Below are 14,405 nucleotides of genomic sequence, written 5' to 3' on the forward strand. Positions count from 1 at the left end.
TAATTACTATAATACTGCTCCTATGTACCAGAATATAATTACTATAATACTGCTCCTATATACAAGAATATAACTACGATAATACTGCCTCCTATGTATAAGAATATAACTACTATAATACTGCTCCTATGTACAATAATATAACTACTATAATACTGCTCCTATATACAAGAATATAACTACGATAATACTGCCTCCTATGTACAAGATTATAACTACTATAATACTGCTCCTATGTACAAGAATATAACAAATATAATACTGCTCCTATGTACAAGAATATAACTACTATAATACTGCTCCTGTGTACAGGAATATAACTACTATAATACTGCTCCTATGTACAAGAATATAACTACTATAATACTGCTCCTGTGTACAGGAATATAACTACTATAATACTGGTATAATGCCCCCTCTCAATAACAAATAGATGAAATCTATTAGTGGTTATTTAAAACGTCTCTTTTATTCATTAGTCATCATTATACAGTGACTGTTGTCAGTAATTTACAATAAAGGATTTGGTGACACCGGGTGGTGGATGACCTAATGAATGATACCAGTGCCCGTCTACTGGAAAACCTTTCTTATGACCTTCTTCATTGCATTATTTCTCAAACCATATATAATGGGGTTCATCATCGGGGTGAGTAGAGTATATCCTATAGTAGCTGCTCTTTCTCTTAAACCTGTAGAGCTGGAGGATGGCTGAAAATAGACGGAGGCAATTGTCCCATAGAACAAGCAGACGGTGGTCAGATGAGAGGAGCAAGTGGAAAAGGTCTTCTGCATTCTTTCTGTTGAATGAAGGTGGAAGAGAGCCACCAGAATAAATGTGTAAGACATAATGATGCAGAGGAATGGGACACCAACCGACACTGCCCCCTCCGTGAGGATCAGGTAGAAGTTGGAAGAAGTATCGGAATCCGAGACAGACAAGACTTGGGCAATTTCACAGAAGAAATGATTCACAAGCTTTATTCCCGAGTATTTAAGATTGTTCATCATGAGAGTATGGAGAAGTGAGTGAACAACAGCAGCCAGCCAGGAGATGACCACAAATACAACGCATAAACTATTCTTCATGCTGGCCTTGTACCTCAACGGGTTGCAGATGGCCACATATCGGTCGTAGGCCATGAGAGCCAGAATGTTGTTTTCCAGATTTCCAAAGGAGATGAAACAAAACATTTGGATGATACAAGACAGGAAGCTAAGGGACCTTTCATCAGATAGCAGGGTGGAGAGAAGGGTTGGGATGGTGCTGGACACAAAACAAATGTCCACAACAGAGAGGTTACTGAGGAAAAAGAACATGGGAGAATGGAGAGTTGTGTCATACACAATACATGAGATGATGACCAGGTTCCCCAGGAGTGCAACCAGGTACATGATGAAGATAACGAAAAGTAGGTAGAACCGAACCCAAGGAACATCTGAAAATCCCAGAAGGACAAACTGGACACTAGAGAAATTGGACATCACAGGAAGAACCAAGGACTAAAAGGGAGTAATCAGGATCTGTCTATAAGAAGGAGAACATAATCATTCATAATAAAAGATAAACACACTTACCTGATCCTTGCCGCTGGGTTCCGGCTCCATGACTGTGTCAACATCATTTTGGATGCCAGATTATATGACCACTGCGGCCAATGACTGACTGACTGCAGCAGTGCCATGCATTATGTAACTGGTTCACGTGATGCATGGATGACATGTGAACACTGCGACCAGTCATTGACTGCAGTGGTCATGTGATCCATCATCAAACCAGATGTTGAGGCAAGGAGATCTGGGACCTGCAGAGTCGGAACCAAGCAGGGATCAGATATGAAGTATGATTACCACCGCAGCTCCGACCACACTGAGGCGTCTGCTTGAAAGGACCCTGGCAGTGAACAATCCTTTAAGTGCATACTGCTTAGCGTACATTGTTTTGACCGTAAACATTAGTAGTAAACTTTTAGCTGTTTGAGAAGGACTATGTCATCATGAGTTTTTAACCCATTACCATTCACTGACCCCAATTCCTTGCAAATGGCAATGAATTGCTTCACAAAGTATATTAAGAAGTTGAACAAATGTTCAACATACAATGAATACTCTTCATTTGCATAAACTCTTGAATAATTTTACTTATTTCTCAAACATTTCTAGATCTAACAAAGTAAAATACTCTAGTTATTAATAAAACATCAAAAGTAAGTGGTGAAATCACGGAGACAAGACAACCCAAGAACCCAACATAAGATCTGCAAAGCACAGTCTATTCAGCCCTCAGGTCTGGAGTTTTACCAATAGGATTGAATGTTTTTATGAGTTGTTCAGGACTAGAGAAGCATGGCTGCTTTCTTCCAACATGGTTCCATGTACAACTCTGGGCAAATATTACGGATTCACCATGCTTGGAGGATCTTCACTGAGCTCCTTTACTTTGTAGCAAATACACAAACAATAGGGTAAAAAACTGAATACTCTATCTTCGAGAAACCTACCTCAAATGAAGGTAAAGAATTTTTCCTTAATGGCATATGTTGTTCCAAATCCAGATCAACACAAGAGTCACAACTAGTAAGTACTTTGTTGCTCTTCTTCGACCTGAATTCTTTGAGATTTGGCCTTCACTAACTTTAATAATCTACATCAGGCTGATCTCTACTTTATCAAAGAGCAGTTGACAGATCAGTTTTGCAGGATGGAGCCTTTTGATGGACCAATTTTTAACAATTTTCCCAGAAAATTTACAATTGGTTTGAAATATGGACTATTTGCTGGCCAAGTCTCCTGAAAAATAGCTTCAACACTTTTTGCCTTGTGGTAAGATGCATTATCAATCTGAAAAAGGACTTCATCGTCACCAAATCTATGTTCTCTCTTGGTCCTTTACCTGAAATGCAACTGCGTCTTATGAGTGTAAAAATGGGATTGGTTTGTTTTTCGGAAAGCCATCTTATATGTGTACAATGAGACTTGCATGAAAAATGGAAAGCATTTGGATGCAATGTGTTTTTGGCTATATACACACGACCGTATGTGTTTTGCGGTTTTGACATCCGTATGTAACAATGCCTAAAACGGACAAGAATAGGACATGTTCTATTTTTTTGCGGGGCTACGGAACGGACATACTGATGCAGACAGCACATGGTGTGCTGTCCGAATTTTTTGCAGACCTATTGAAATGAATGGGTCCGCATCCTATCCACAAAAAAAAACGGAACGGGCACGGAAACAAACAACGTTTGTGTGCATGTAGCCTTTCACTGATGCTTGCTTCAGTTTTTCTTTACACATGTGAAAAACTCATCAAAACTGATGGCATCCGCATGGAAAAAACTGAAACACTGATCGCAATCGCAAACGGAACTGATGGAAACTGCGTACAAACCATCAGTTTTTTTCCTGAACAGATCCTGACGCAATCTGCATGGCTTGTGTGAAGGAGACGTAAGTGTGGTGAATCCATAATTTTGCTAGGAGTTGTACGAGAAAGACATAGCCAAGATCGAGCAGTTTAAATGGTAAGCCACTAAAATAATATATGGAATAGGCGGACTACAGGACCCAGAAAAATCATCAACATTCGGGTTATTTAGTTAAAAAAGACGTCTGAGGGGAGATCTAATTACTGTAATTCTGAAGAACGGTTGCTGATCGAGGGAGTTATTTTGACTGTCAGATTTGGAATTGGGATGTTTCTTTTCTCTAAAATTAGAAAAATAGGTTTTTATCTCATGTTTTTTTTTTTGTCCTCCTCTGGATCAACATTGTAGTTCAGCAACCTTCGGCACTCCATCTGCTGTGAAACTACAACTCCCAGCATACACACTTGCTTATCTGTTCTCGTAGCTCCCAAAAAATTGAAAGGAGGATTCTGGGAGTTGTAGTTTCAGATCCCTATTGTAGGAGAACAGGCTGAATTGGATGTAGGTATCTCTGTTTCTCAGCCTCACAAACTGTTACTGTGTTACTATCCACTTTTTTATTCCATATAATTTATTAATTTTCCAAAAGACAAACAAATAAAAACTAAACACAAACAGAAAATCCTCTAAAATCATCGTAAGTAAATATGACTATCCAAATGGTATCCAGGAATAAAAAAATAAATAATAATAAAAAAAATCCTAATTAAATGTTTTATTAATCTCTCTCACTCCTCTCGTCAATTGCATCGGAAGCTAAACCTGTCCATCGATCAGATATATGTCCCACATTCCCCATATTGCTTCAAATCTTGCCAATTTATCCTATCTAACTGCATCTACTCTTTCCCCACATTTAGTTAAATGTATCCTCTCTGTCAAATCCTCTAATGTAAGAGCAGACCTCTTCCAGTTCCTCACCAGGTATGCTTTACTCGCTGCCAGTATACGATCAATCACATTATGAATTTTCTCGGGAACCCTATCAAAGTCCATTCCTGACAAACTTCAGGGAACAAGGTCACTCGTGTTCCTACTACCTTATACATCATCTCAGACTTCCTTTCAGAACCTACCTACGATATCACAATCCCACCACATATGCTGTAATGTTCCTTTCTCACCGCACCCTCTATAACATTTATCATTATTCGTATTATAAATCCTGAATGTCAGACATAGAGTCAAATCAGCTCTATGATGCACCTTCAATGATGTTCCTACCACTTACGCTTGCTACTTATGCTAAGTTTTTCACTTATTTCATTCTATATCTCTCTTGGCCAATCCAACCATAAATCCTGTTTCCACTTCAACATTGTCACGGCCTTTGGTTTGCGCTGTGACACTGTTGCCACACTTACGTGTTGCTGTGAGAGCATGCAGTGGCAGTGTCTCAGCCTTCTGGGTGATTGCCGTGACATGGTTGCCACGCATGCTGTTGCCGGTGGTAACGTGTGGTTTGGTTTGCTTGTGTGTGTACTTTCCCTTTAAGTGGCTTCCTTCCTCTGTCTGGTGTTGAAAGGTTTAACTCCCTTGCTAGTGTTTTGTGAACACTGGGTTTATGTGTGTGGCTGCTTGGGCTATTTAGCCTCTGCTGGATTCCTGAAGCTCAGAGTTCCTCCAGCCTTGGTGTATGCTGGTGGTTCACTGTCCCTGGCTTTTACCATCTGTCCAGTGAGGGCCACCCTTGTGGTCATTGATGTTATTATGGGGTCTCTTTCCCTTCTTATCTTTTGGTTTGCGTTGGTTATGTTCAGGGTGTTGTATGTCTTGTGTGGTGTTACACGGCTGGTGATGTTTGGTGTCCAGCATGTTTGCTAGACATTCCCCTGTCTCACGTTTATTGCAGCTATGGATGTCCTGGGTTCCTGTGTGGTTGTAGTTTGTGCTGTGTCCTTAATGTCGGTGTGGACAGCAGCACTTGTGCACGGGTTCCAGTCAGTGTGTCTGTGGCAGATAAGTTTGTTATGGGTTTTGACTCACCAACCAACTCCATATGCTGTATGTGTTCCCCTCTCCTTGCAGCCTGGCCTCACATAGAGACTCCTGTTCCTTCATGACTGGGATGAACAGGTCGTCTCTTCCTGGCTCCTTGGTGAGGGATTACCAGGGTGACTCAGGGTCTCTAGGTATCCTGAGTATGAGCCGTCCTACCATCGGGGTCCGCTCATACGGTGAGGATTAGGGACGCTGTAGGGGGTGACCTGCTCCCTTATTAATCCTTTTGGCCAGGCTGATACCCTTTTATCCTTTGACACCGCACGGTGGGGGTTTCCCCCACTCCCCAACGTGACAAACATGTTATCCAATTTAATATCTTGTGAGTCATAAGTAGTCAAACAGAGCTTCACAATCAGCTCTTCTCATTGGGTCCGACACATACAACTTCTCCAGCCATGTTTTCCGAGCTTCACCTCCTTTTCACAAAACCAAAAATCTGTACTAACCTCACCGACTGGAACATCCTATTTAGACAAACAGCTTTCTAAACTTCCCAGTTTTCCATCTATCAAAACACATTTTGGTCTTACAATACCTTCCCTTATCCACCAACTAAAATTCTCTCTGAGATTCTAAAATTCGGTGTTACTATCCACGTAAGACCTCCCGACATCCCCACACACTTTTAATGGATTTCTCCAGCTTATCTCCCACAGGAGCACAGGACCGGCCATGTTGAAATTCAACACTCCTAGTTCTTCCATCCTTCAACATCTGCCATTAGGAGTAAATTAGGAGGTCCTCATACACATAACTGACTGGTCCTGCCAGAAGATGCAGGTTCAGAAAACATATTGATTGGAATGCAGAGATTTAGAGAATAAAAAGGGTCAGATCCAGTCCTGTGAAGTTCCTTCCTAAAGTCTTATTTGGGAAAGGATTTCTAAATTTCATAGAACTGGATATGGCCCAATCTTGGCTACAGCAACAAGGCTGAGACATGGAGACATAATCCACTGGTGGACATGAGACCAGAGGTTGCACTAAATATTTTTCAGCAGGGTAAATAATACTTCTGATGGAGTTTTTCATAGCCAAAGAGGAATATAATTAGTGACCAGTATTACCACCATACTGTAGTAGATACCAGTATACACAGACCCGGTATGTGATTATAGTGCAGTGATATCCAATGACTTACACTTCACATCTCTGGAATCTTTCTCTTTTCCTTCTGGTTAAGGTGCACCACACAATAAGTGCCATCTTTTGTCATATTGCTCACTGCTGTTCCCCTTAGAAAGTATTCATGCCTCCCCACTATGTGCCCTGAAGACTTTAATAATGACCCCTCTAAGTGCCCTAGAAAGTAAATGTGACCTTTTTGCCTCCCAGAAAGTGACCATGCACAATATATGACCCTCTGAAGGTAATAGTGCCCCCTGAATAAATAATAATAACCCATGTGCTTCAGACACAATTGTCACCAGAAAAGTGCGCACGACGCAGATGCTGCAGCGATATCCTGTTCATGGTTCGATAACCTGCAGCATACAAGATGAAGAATGGTAGGGTAGGGAGCCTATGGCTCACGGATCTGCTGCAGATTTCAACTTGACACCAAAACAGTCAAGTGGTGCTTGGCCCCCACCATGCATGTGTCCCCAATTCTGTTGACTCCCTGCTAGCTGCACCTCTGAATCAGCCATAATGGTAAAACCAGTGAATAGCATTGCTTATCCGGTTACTATGGCTTCTTTTTTGGGGTTGGATGTAGAAAGCAGCAAGTGAAGAGTCAATTCTTAAATTTGATGTGTTAGAAGCTGGAAAGATGGGCAAATTTAAGGAAGGATCTGAGCGACTTGGGCCAAGTTGTGATGTCTAAACGGCTGGGTCAGAACATCTCCAAAAAGGCTGGTCATTTGTGGTGTTCCTAGTATAGAGTGGTTAGTACCTACCAAAAGTGGTCCAAGAAGAACATCTGGTGAACCGGTGATAGCATGTGGAGAGAAGGCTAGCTGGTCTGATCCTATAGAACAGTGACTGTAGAGCAAATTGCTTAAAAGGCACCAGGATAAATTATGGGAAGAAGACAAGCCGGTGGAGGAAGTGTGATGCTCTGGACAATGTTCTGCTAGGAAACCTTGTCTCCTAGCGTCATATGAATGTGATACGTGCCAACTACCTAACCACTGTACAGACAAGTACCCCATTCATGGCAGCAGTGCCCCCTAATGGCAATGTCCTCTTTCAGCAGCATAGTTCCCAAGCCACACTACAAAAACTGCTTAGGAATGAAGAACATGACAAAGAGGACTTAAAGGACAAAGGTCTGGTGGAGGTCATGACTTGATAGGTCAGAGCTGTTAGTTTTAATGTTATGGCTGATTGGTTTGTGTGTACATACAGTACACACACACAGAAAGCAGCAGCACTTGGAGAAGAACAGGAAACCTGGGTGCCAGAGAACCTCTTCTCATGGAATTGTTATACCGCTTATATTAAACCACCCGTCCAAAGAATAGAAATAGGAAGAAAAAAAAATTCTGTAGCATTTAGAGTCGTTATTATGATCTCTGCATTAGACCTGGCACGCCTGTCTTTCCTACCTCAGTCTCTTTGCCTTTTATCTCTGATAAATGTTCTCAAACAATGGAAAAATGAGATGTTCATGAATGTAGACACAGATCCTGAGGAGAACAGAAGAAGATAATTATCTTGTTAGGTGGACAACGTGGAGAAAATTACTAGAAATCTCAAAAATAGGAGGAAAGTGAAGAAAGAGGCTGAATGAGGCTCAGGAGAGCAGGGAGGAAGAAGACACTTAGAACTGGATGTGAAGGTATATGCGGTATAATACTACATCTAGGCAGGTAGTCAAAAGATAAACAAGGCAGGGAGGGGAAAGACATGAAGATTATTTCTTATTAGGAATTTTCAGCCAGAGAGCTTAGGTTTTATATTGGAGATGTGGTTTTCTCCTGAGTGCAGCATTTCCCCAATTACTACGAACATTAACGAGGCAGACGCCGAGATTCGTTATGTGCAACTGATGCGTTCCTTGTGGATTTGAAGCATTCCTTGTGGATTTCACGGCAAGGGATCATGTATAATAAAGAAACATGATGGATGCCTGGCGTGCAGAAGGGAGCAGGTTCTGACTTTCATCCTATACACCCAAAATATACTGATGAGTTAAAGGGGTTATGACATTACTGATGTAAAACATGGAAATCAGACATCATAAAGTACACGACAATCTCGTTCTAAGAAAGCTAGAACCAGCCCTGTACCTCACATGGACCCAGAGATCTCCCCATTCATTGCTCTGCTAGATTCTCTTCAGATCGGCAGCTCAGGGGGTGTGTCCTTTCTTCTGCAGTTCTCTCCTTATCACAGCTCAGGGTGTTTGTCCTTCCTGATGTAGCTCTCTCCCTATCACAGCTCAGGGGGTGTGTCCTTCCTGATGTAGCTCTCTCCCTATCACAGCTCAGGGGGTGTGTCCTTCCTGATGTAGCTCTCTCCCTATCACAGCTCAGGGGGTGTGTCCTTCCTGATGTAGCTCTCTCCCTATCACAGCTCAGGGGGTGTGTCCTTCCTGATGTAGCTCTCTCCCTATCACAGCTCAGGGGGTGTGTCCTTCCTGATGTAGCTCTCTCCCTATCACAGCTCAGGGTGTGTGTCCTTCCTGATGTAGCTCTCTCCCTATCACAGCTCAGGGGGGGTGTCCTTCCTGATGTAGCTCTCTCCCTATCACAGCTCAGGGGGTGTGTCCTTCCTGATGTATCTCTCATCTAAATACACAGCTGCCAGTAAAATATAAGCCTAAGGGCTCATGCACATGAACATATTTTCTTTCCGCTTCCATTCCGTTTTGTTTGCGGACCACCATATGCAGAATCATTCACTTCAATGGGTCCGCAAAAACAATGGAGGGTACTCCGTGTGCATTCCGTTTCCGTATTTCCGTTCCGCAAAAAAGTTGTGCATTTCCTATTGTTGTCCGCAAATCACGGTCCGAGGCCCCATTCAAGTCAATGGGTCCGCAAAAAATATGGAACACACACGGAACACATCCGTATTTCATCTGTATTTTCCGGATCCATACTGTAGAAATGCCATGCCCAGCCCATATTGCTCATGTGTTTGGTGTTTAATCAGTTACTGTTTCCGATCCGCAAAAAGCGGATCGCATACGGAAACCATATGGATATTTTTTGTGGAATAACAGGACAAAAGGGGACTTAAATCAAAGAAAAAAAAAACTCAGACACGGAACAACGTGATAAACGGACCACAAAACAACAACGGTCGTGTGCATGAGCCCTAATGCCCACGTCCAAAGGCATCTCCATCAATGGATAGTGCATGCTATGATCCAGGCCTGATTTTCCCCCTTTCTCCTTATCTGACTGCTTCACCTTTCTCCTTATCTGACTGCTCTGATGTCTCCTTATCACTTTTGTTTATTATAGCCACAAGTCAGGAGACGTAAGGGTGTATTCGACATTCCCTCCTGGCAATCGTCAGACAGCTAGCAGAGGACACTGCTGCTATTACATGCAGCGATCATGTCCTCCGTGGCATGAGGAGGAGCGATCACTATGCCATCACTCATCCGCATCCAGGGCAGTGGTGTGCTGGCGGCGGATCGCTATTACACAGCGTGATCTGCCACCGGCACCGTTGTGATTTTTAAGCATTCTTAAAAATCACAATTGCCCGATGAACAAGCATTTGCCAGATGATCGCTAACGAGTGTTCATAGGTCTAGTACACCCTTTAGCCCTTTCACTGCCTTCCTAAAGAGATTACTGTTACATTAGCAGTAGGTAAGCAGTGCGAGGTTTAACTCTTCTTGAAGCTAAAATAAACTTAGTGATAAGGAGATATGAGAAGCATCACAAAGGTTATCTCTGTGAAGTGCTGCCTCTCTCCTTCCTGACACCCTAGGCACATGCCCTTATAGGCCTTGTTGTAAATGCAGCTCTATCCACCTTAGTAAGAGGACGTGCACATTACTATACAGATTAAACACCAGAGGGCACCATTATAATGAAATAAAGATAATATCTCACAACTGGAGCATTTTTGTAACAGAAAGTAAATAACAAAAGTAATTTTTTTTAATGCTGAATTATAATAAAAAAATGTATTGATGGCATAACTCTTTTATGTGACCTTCTATCAAAGTGGCCAGAGTGTGTATGACCTCTGGTCCTGAGATAGGAGACAGATATACTGTACAGTAAGTCAGGTAATAAAACAGTACAAATACTATAGAAGTATAGTCAGAGATTGGGTGCCAGGGCTGTGTGGCACCTTTTGTGGCTCCTTTGGGCAATGTTTCAATAGGTTGTATCATCAAGACAACCTGTCCCTAATTCTGGACCCACAGGTCCAGCAGCTGAAAGGGGAAGCAGTGGTACTCTGCAGGGGACATGTAATATCATATGGCGCCCATTTATGTGAATTGGCCAGATTAGCTATTTGCAGTTGCTAACAGGTGGGGATCCTAACAACCCCTTTAAGAATGACCCTAGGAAGTGGCCATAATAACAACTCTCGACCACTGATGTAGTGCAAGTGCTAGACCCAGCAACCAGTTATCATTTTAAGGATAGCTTCATCTGGCCATATAGTCCCCTACAGCCACTGCTGCAGGGAAATGTGGTATTACATGCTGGCCAACGGGCTGTGAATGGACCTGAACTGCAATACCAAACACCCTGGACAGGAGTGGCACTGTCTCTCCCCCAAAAAAAAATGAAAAAAAAACACAACTGTTTTAATAAAGACCCATCATAATAAAGACCTCCGGTCTTGGCTGAAAACTAGTGAAACACCAGTTATAAGATATAGAAGATTGAATAATTTATTATAGTATCATTTCCTTTATGGATACTTAAAGGCTATGAACACCTTCAGGTGTAAATTTTTTTTATCATTACATTTTAATATTTTTTCAATTGGTCTTTATTAAAATATTTCAACTTCCCAATCTACGGTGTTCACTTTCAGTGTATCTGCAGACCATTTTACAGTTTTACAGAGATCCCGTCAGGCAGCTTGTCGGGGATATAAAGCAAATGCTTTATATAAAAGAAAGGATCAAAGGAAAAATTTCTGAGGGAATTGATCCTCGAGGTGGACATATAAAACACCTCAAAAAGATATCGTTGTTAATTTAATTATTTTGTGCAATCAGTAAATCATGGCTCAAGCGTCTATGCAAAAATATTAATGATTTATTATACAATAACTTAAGATACAATCAAAGCTTAATGAATATAAAAGTCAATAATATGCAATAACACACAATTATATACAGTACCCACATTTCGCCACTACCTCTCAAACATAAAATGTAATATGATTTGTCTCGACCACAATTATCAGATAAAAAATTCTATAATGTTAATGATAGATATGAACCCTTGCTCTGCATAAACTATGACATATCTCGGATAATCGGGTAGTATTGCCACACAACTTATAAATTATCAAGCCTGGTATTGACTATGGAATGGAATTATTCCAATCAGAGAGTTTCCTCTGAAATCAATATTAGATCTTTCTTCAATAATATTCATCTTTACTGAATAGTGACAATATTGAAGTAGCACTTTTAACACTATACATCCACCATACAATGGGGAGTTTTCTAAATATCAGGCTAATTAATTTATATCAACACTACATGGAATAAAGTTATACGTTACCCGAGAATGCAGATGTGCAGAGACTAAGTCTGTTTTGGTCATTGGTATTTTTCTCCTGGGCTTTCTTTGTGTGTTTTCCTTGTTCCCCCTGTTTTTTCTCCTGTTGCTGTCCTCTCCCTTCATGTGTGTGTGGTTTGATCACAAACTTATCAGTTACCTTGCTTGCTTAAATCTTTATTTATAAAAAAAAATTGTCCTCTAACAGGACGCGTTTCGGCACATATTGCCTTCCTCAGCCATGGCTGAGGAAGGCAATATGTGCCGAAACGTGTCCCGTTAGAGGGCTATTTTTTTTATAAATAAAGATATAAGATTTAAGCAAGCAAGGCAGCTGGGAATTCTTTGAATTGGGTTTTGTGTGGGGATCCCTCCCCTTTTCCTGTGCAGCCGAAACAGGAATTTGAGCTGTTGATTTGGATTACTGTAAACTTATCAGTTAGACACACCTTCCTAACTTGGAATTTTCCAAATATTGTCGGCTAGGCGTGTACATATGATAATGACTGGTACATCTATGAGAGAATAAACCTTATGAACAGTGTCCTTTCCATGAATTTCTTACGGCCATCTTTAAAATACATACACAATGGTGAATACAACACACATGGCCAATTATATATCCACTATAATTAGGATATTTAGATATAAATGTTAAATACCTATGAAAAGGCAAGACAAGCTGCTGGGATGGCTCTATGTGTACCCTATATGTCTCTTAACTCCTGACAGCTCGGAAACACTCATTATAGCGAAATTATCTAGACAAAAAAGCAAATAATATGGCAGCACTATAGAAAAGAAAAGTAAACATGAATAGCAAAATAGGAGCACGCCTGAAGGGATTACACCATTGCCCAGTATACAAAATAGCAAAAAGGCAGCACTCAAAAAAATATAAAAATGAAAAAAGTTTATTCACCCATGTGGATATGTGACATTCAATTTTGAGAAAGGCTCTAAGGTTGAATAAACTTTTTTTCATTTTTATATTTTTTTGAGTGCTGCCTTTTTGCTATTTTAAATTATTATCAAACTAAAATAAAAATTTGTAATGAAGACCAACTGAAAAAAAGATTTTTAGACCAAAATTGAGTAGAATGCAATAATTAAAGCATTTCTTCTGAAGGTGTTCATAGTCTTTAAACATGGGCACAATACACATGTCTATAAATCAGCAGAGGAATAAAAAAATGACTCCCAAAATCATAAGAAAGAAGGCAAAACCGACAAGAGAAACAAAATGAGGCAAGACAGTGACAGGACAAATAACACATGCAAATCGGGATGTGACATGAGCCCTTTTGGAAGTTAAGTTCATATGCTTAAGACTAGTTTGGATGAAATCTTATACTTATCATCTTCCTTAATGCAGACTTGATCTCCTTGTTCCTCAGGCTGTAAATAAAAGGGTTAAGCATTGGGATAATAACGCTATACACTATGCTGATCACCCGGTCATAAGTTGGAGAATAGAAGGAGCTTGGTCGAAAATACATAAATATGACAGTACTGTAGAACAAGATGACCATGGTGAGGTGAGAGTAGCATGTGGAGAAAGTTTTCCGCCTCCCTTGTGATGTACATAGCTTCAGAACGGCTCGGATGATGAGAATATAAGTCCCCAAGATGAAGAGCACTGGGCTGAAGATGAAGGTAGTTCCTTCAATAAATACAATCATTTGTTCAGTGCCTACAGTATCTGGACAGGACAATGACATGATGACGGGTAAATCACAGAAGAAATGGTAAATATCCCAACTGCAATAGGAATGAGTAGCACTCATGACTGTGTACAAAGTTGAGTGGAGGCTCACGATGACCCAGGAGGAGGCCACCAGGCATATGATGGCTCTATTTTTCATAATCACTATATAACGCAATGGATGACAGACCGCAACATATCGATCGAAAGCCATGATTGCCAGTAGGTAACTTTCCATGTTACCAACTGCCAGGAAGAAGAAAACCTGCGCTAGACATCCATGGAAGGAGATGTAGGTGTCTCCAGAGAGGAGCCCATACAAGGCCCGCGGTATAGTGATAGAGGTAAAAGTAATATCCACCATTGCCAAGTTTCCTATTAATACATACATAGGGGTATGTAGCTGATGCTGTAATAGGATAAGGAAGGAAATAAATAAATTTCCTGCAATGCACAAGATGTATGTAATGAAGAAGAAAAACAAGAGTAGGAGACGAAAATGAGGTATCTCGGAGAAACCCAAGAGAATGAACCCATCATGTGTCTCATTCATGGCTGCATGTGTACATGGGACTCTCTAACAAATAGAAGATTCACATCCAATGG

At 40.9% G+C, this 14,405-nt stretch overlaps 2 protein-coding genes across 2 annotated transcripts; both read right to left on the bottom strand.

Annotated features, from left to right (window-relative positions):
- Positions 1 to 573: 573 nt before the first annotated feature.
- Positions 574 to 1,608, bottom strand: LOC122919727 (olfactory receptor 1361-like). Its single transcript, XM_044268912.1, has 2 exons — positions 1,579 to 1,608; positions 574 to 1,503 (listed from the first exon to the last, which is right to left on the bottom strand). The coding sequence occupies exons 1-2, from the start codon at positions 1,606 to 1,608 to the stop codon at positions 574 to 576; spliced, it is 960 nt and encodes a 319-aa protein (XP_044124847.1).
- An 11,817-nt stretch (positions 1,609 to 13,425) lies between these two features.
- Positions 13,426 to 14,352, bottom strand: LOC122919728 (olfactory receptor 1G1-like). Its single transcript, XM_044268913.1, has one exon. The coding sequence runs from the start codon at positions 14,350 to 14,352 to the stop codon at positions 13,426 to 13,428; it is 927 nt and encodes a 308-aa protein (XP_044124848.1).
- Positions 14,353 to 14,405: the final 53 nt, after the last annotated feature.

The sequence above is a fragment of the Bufo gargarizans genome, chromosome 9 (assembly GCF_014858855.1).
Source record: "Bufo gargarizans isolate SCDJY-AF-19 chromosome 9, ASM1485885v1, whole genome shotgun sequence".
Classification (NCBI taxonomy): domain Eukaryota; kingdom Metazoa; phylum Chordata; class Amphibia; order Anura; family Bufonidae; genus Bufo; species Bufo gargarizans.

Excerpts from the sequence above, each read along its gene's own strand:
- LOC122919727 (XM_044268912.1), bottom strand. The coding sequence starts at position 1,608 with ATGGAGCCGGAACCCAGCGGCAAGGATCAG. Across the intron at positions 1,504-1,578 it reads AACCCAGCGGCAAGGATCAG|TCCTTGGTTCTTCCTGTGAT; the intron begins GTAAGTGTGTTT and ends ACTCCCTTTTAG.
- LOC122919728 (XM_044268913.1), bottom strand. The coding sequence starts at position 14,352 with ATGAATGAGACACATGATGGGTTCATTCTCTTGGGTTTCTCCGAGATA.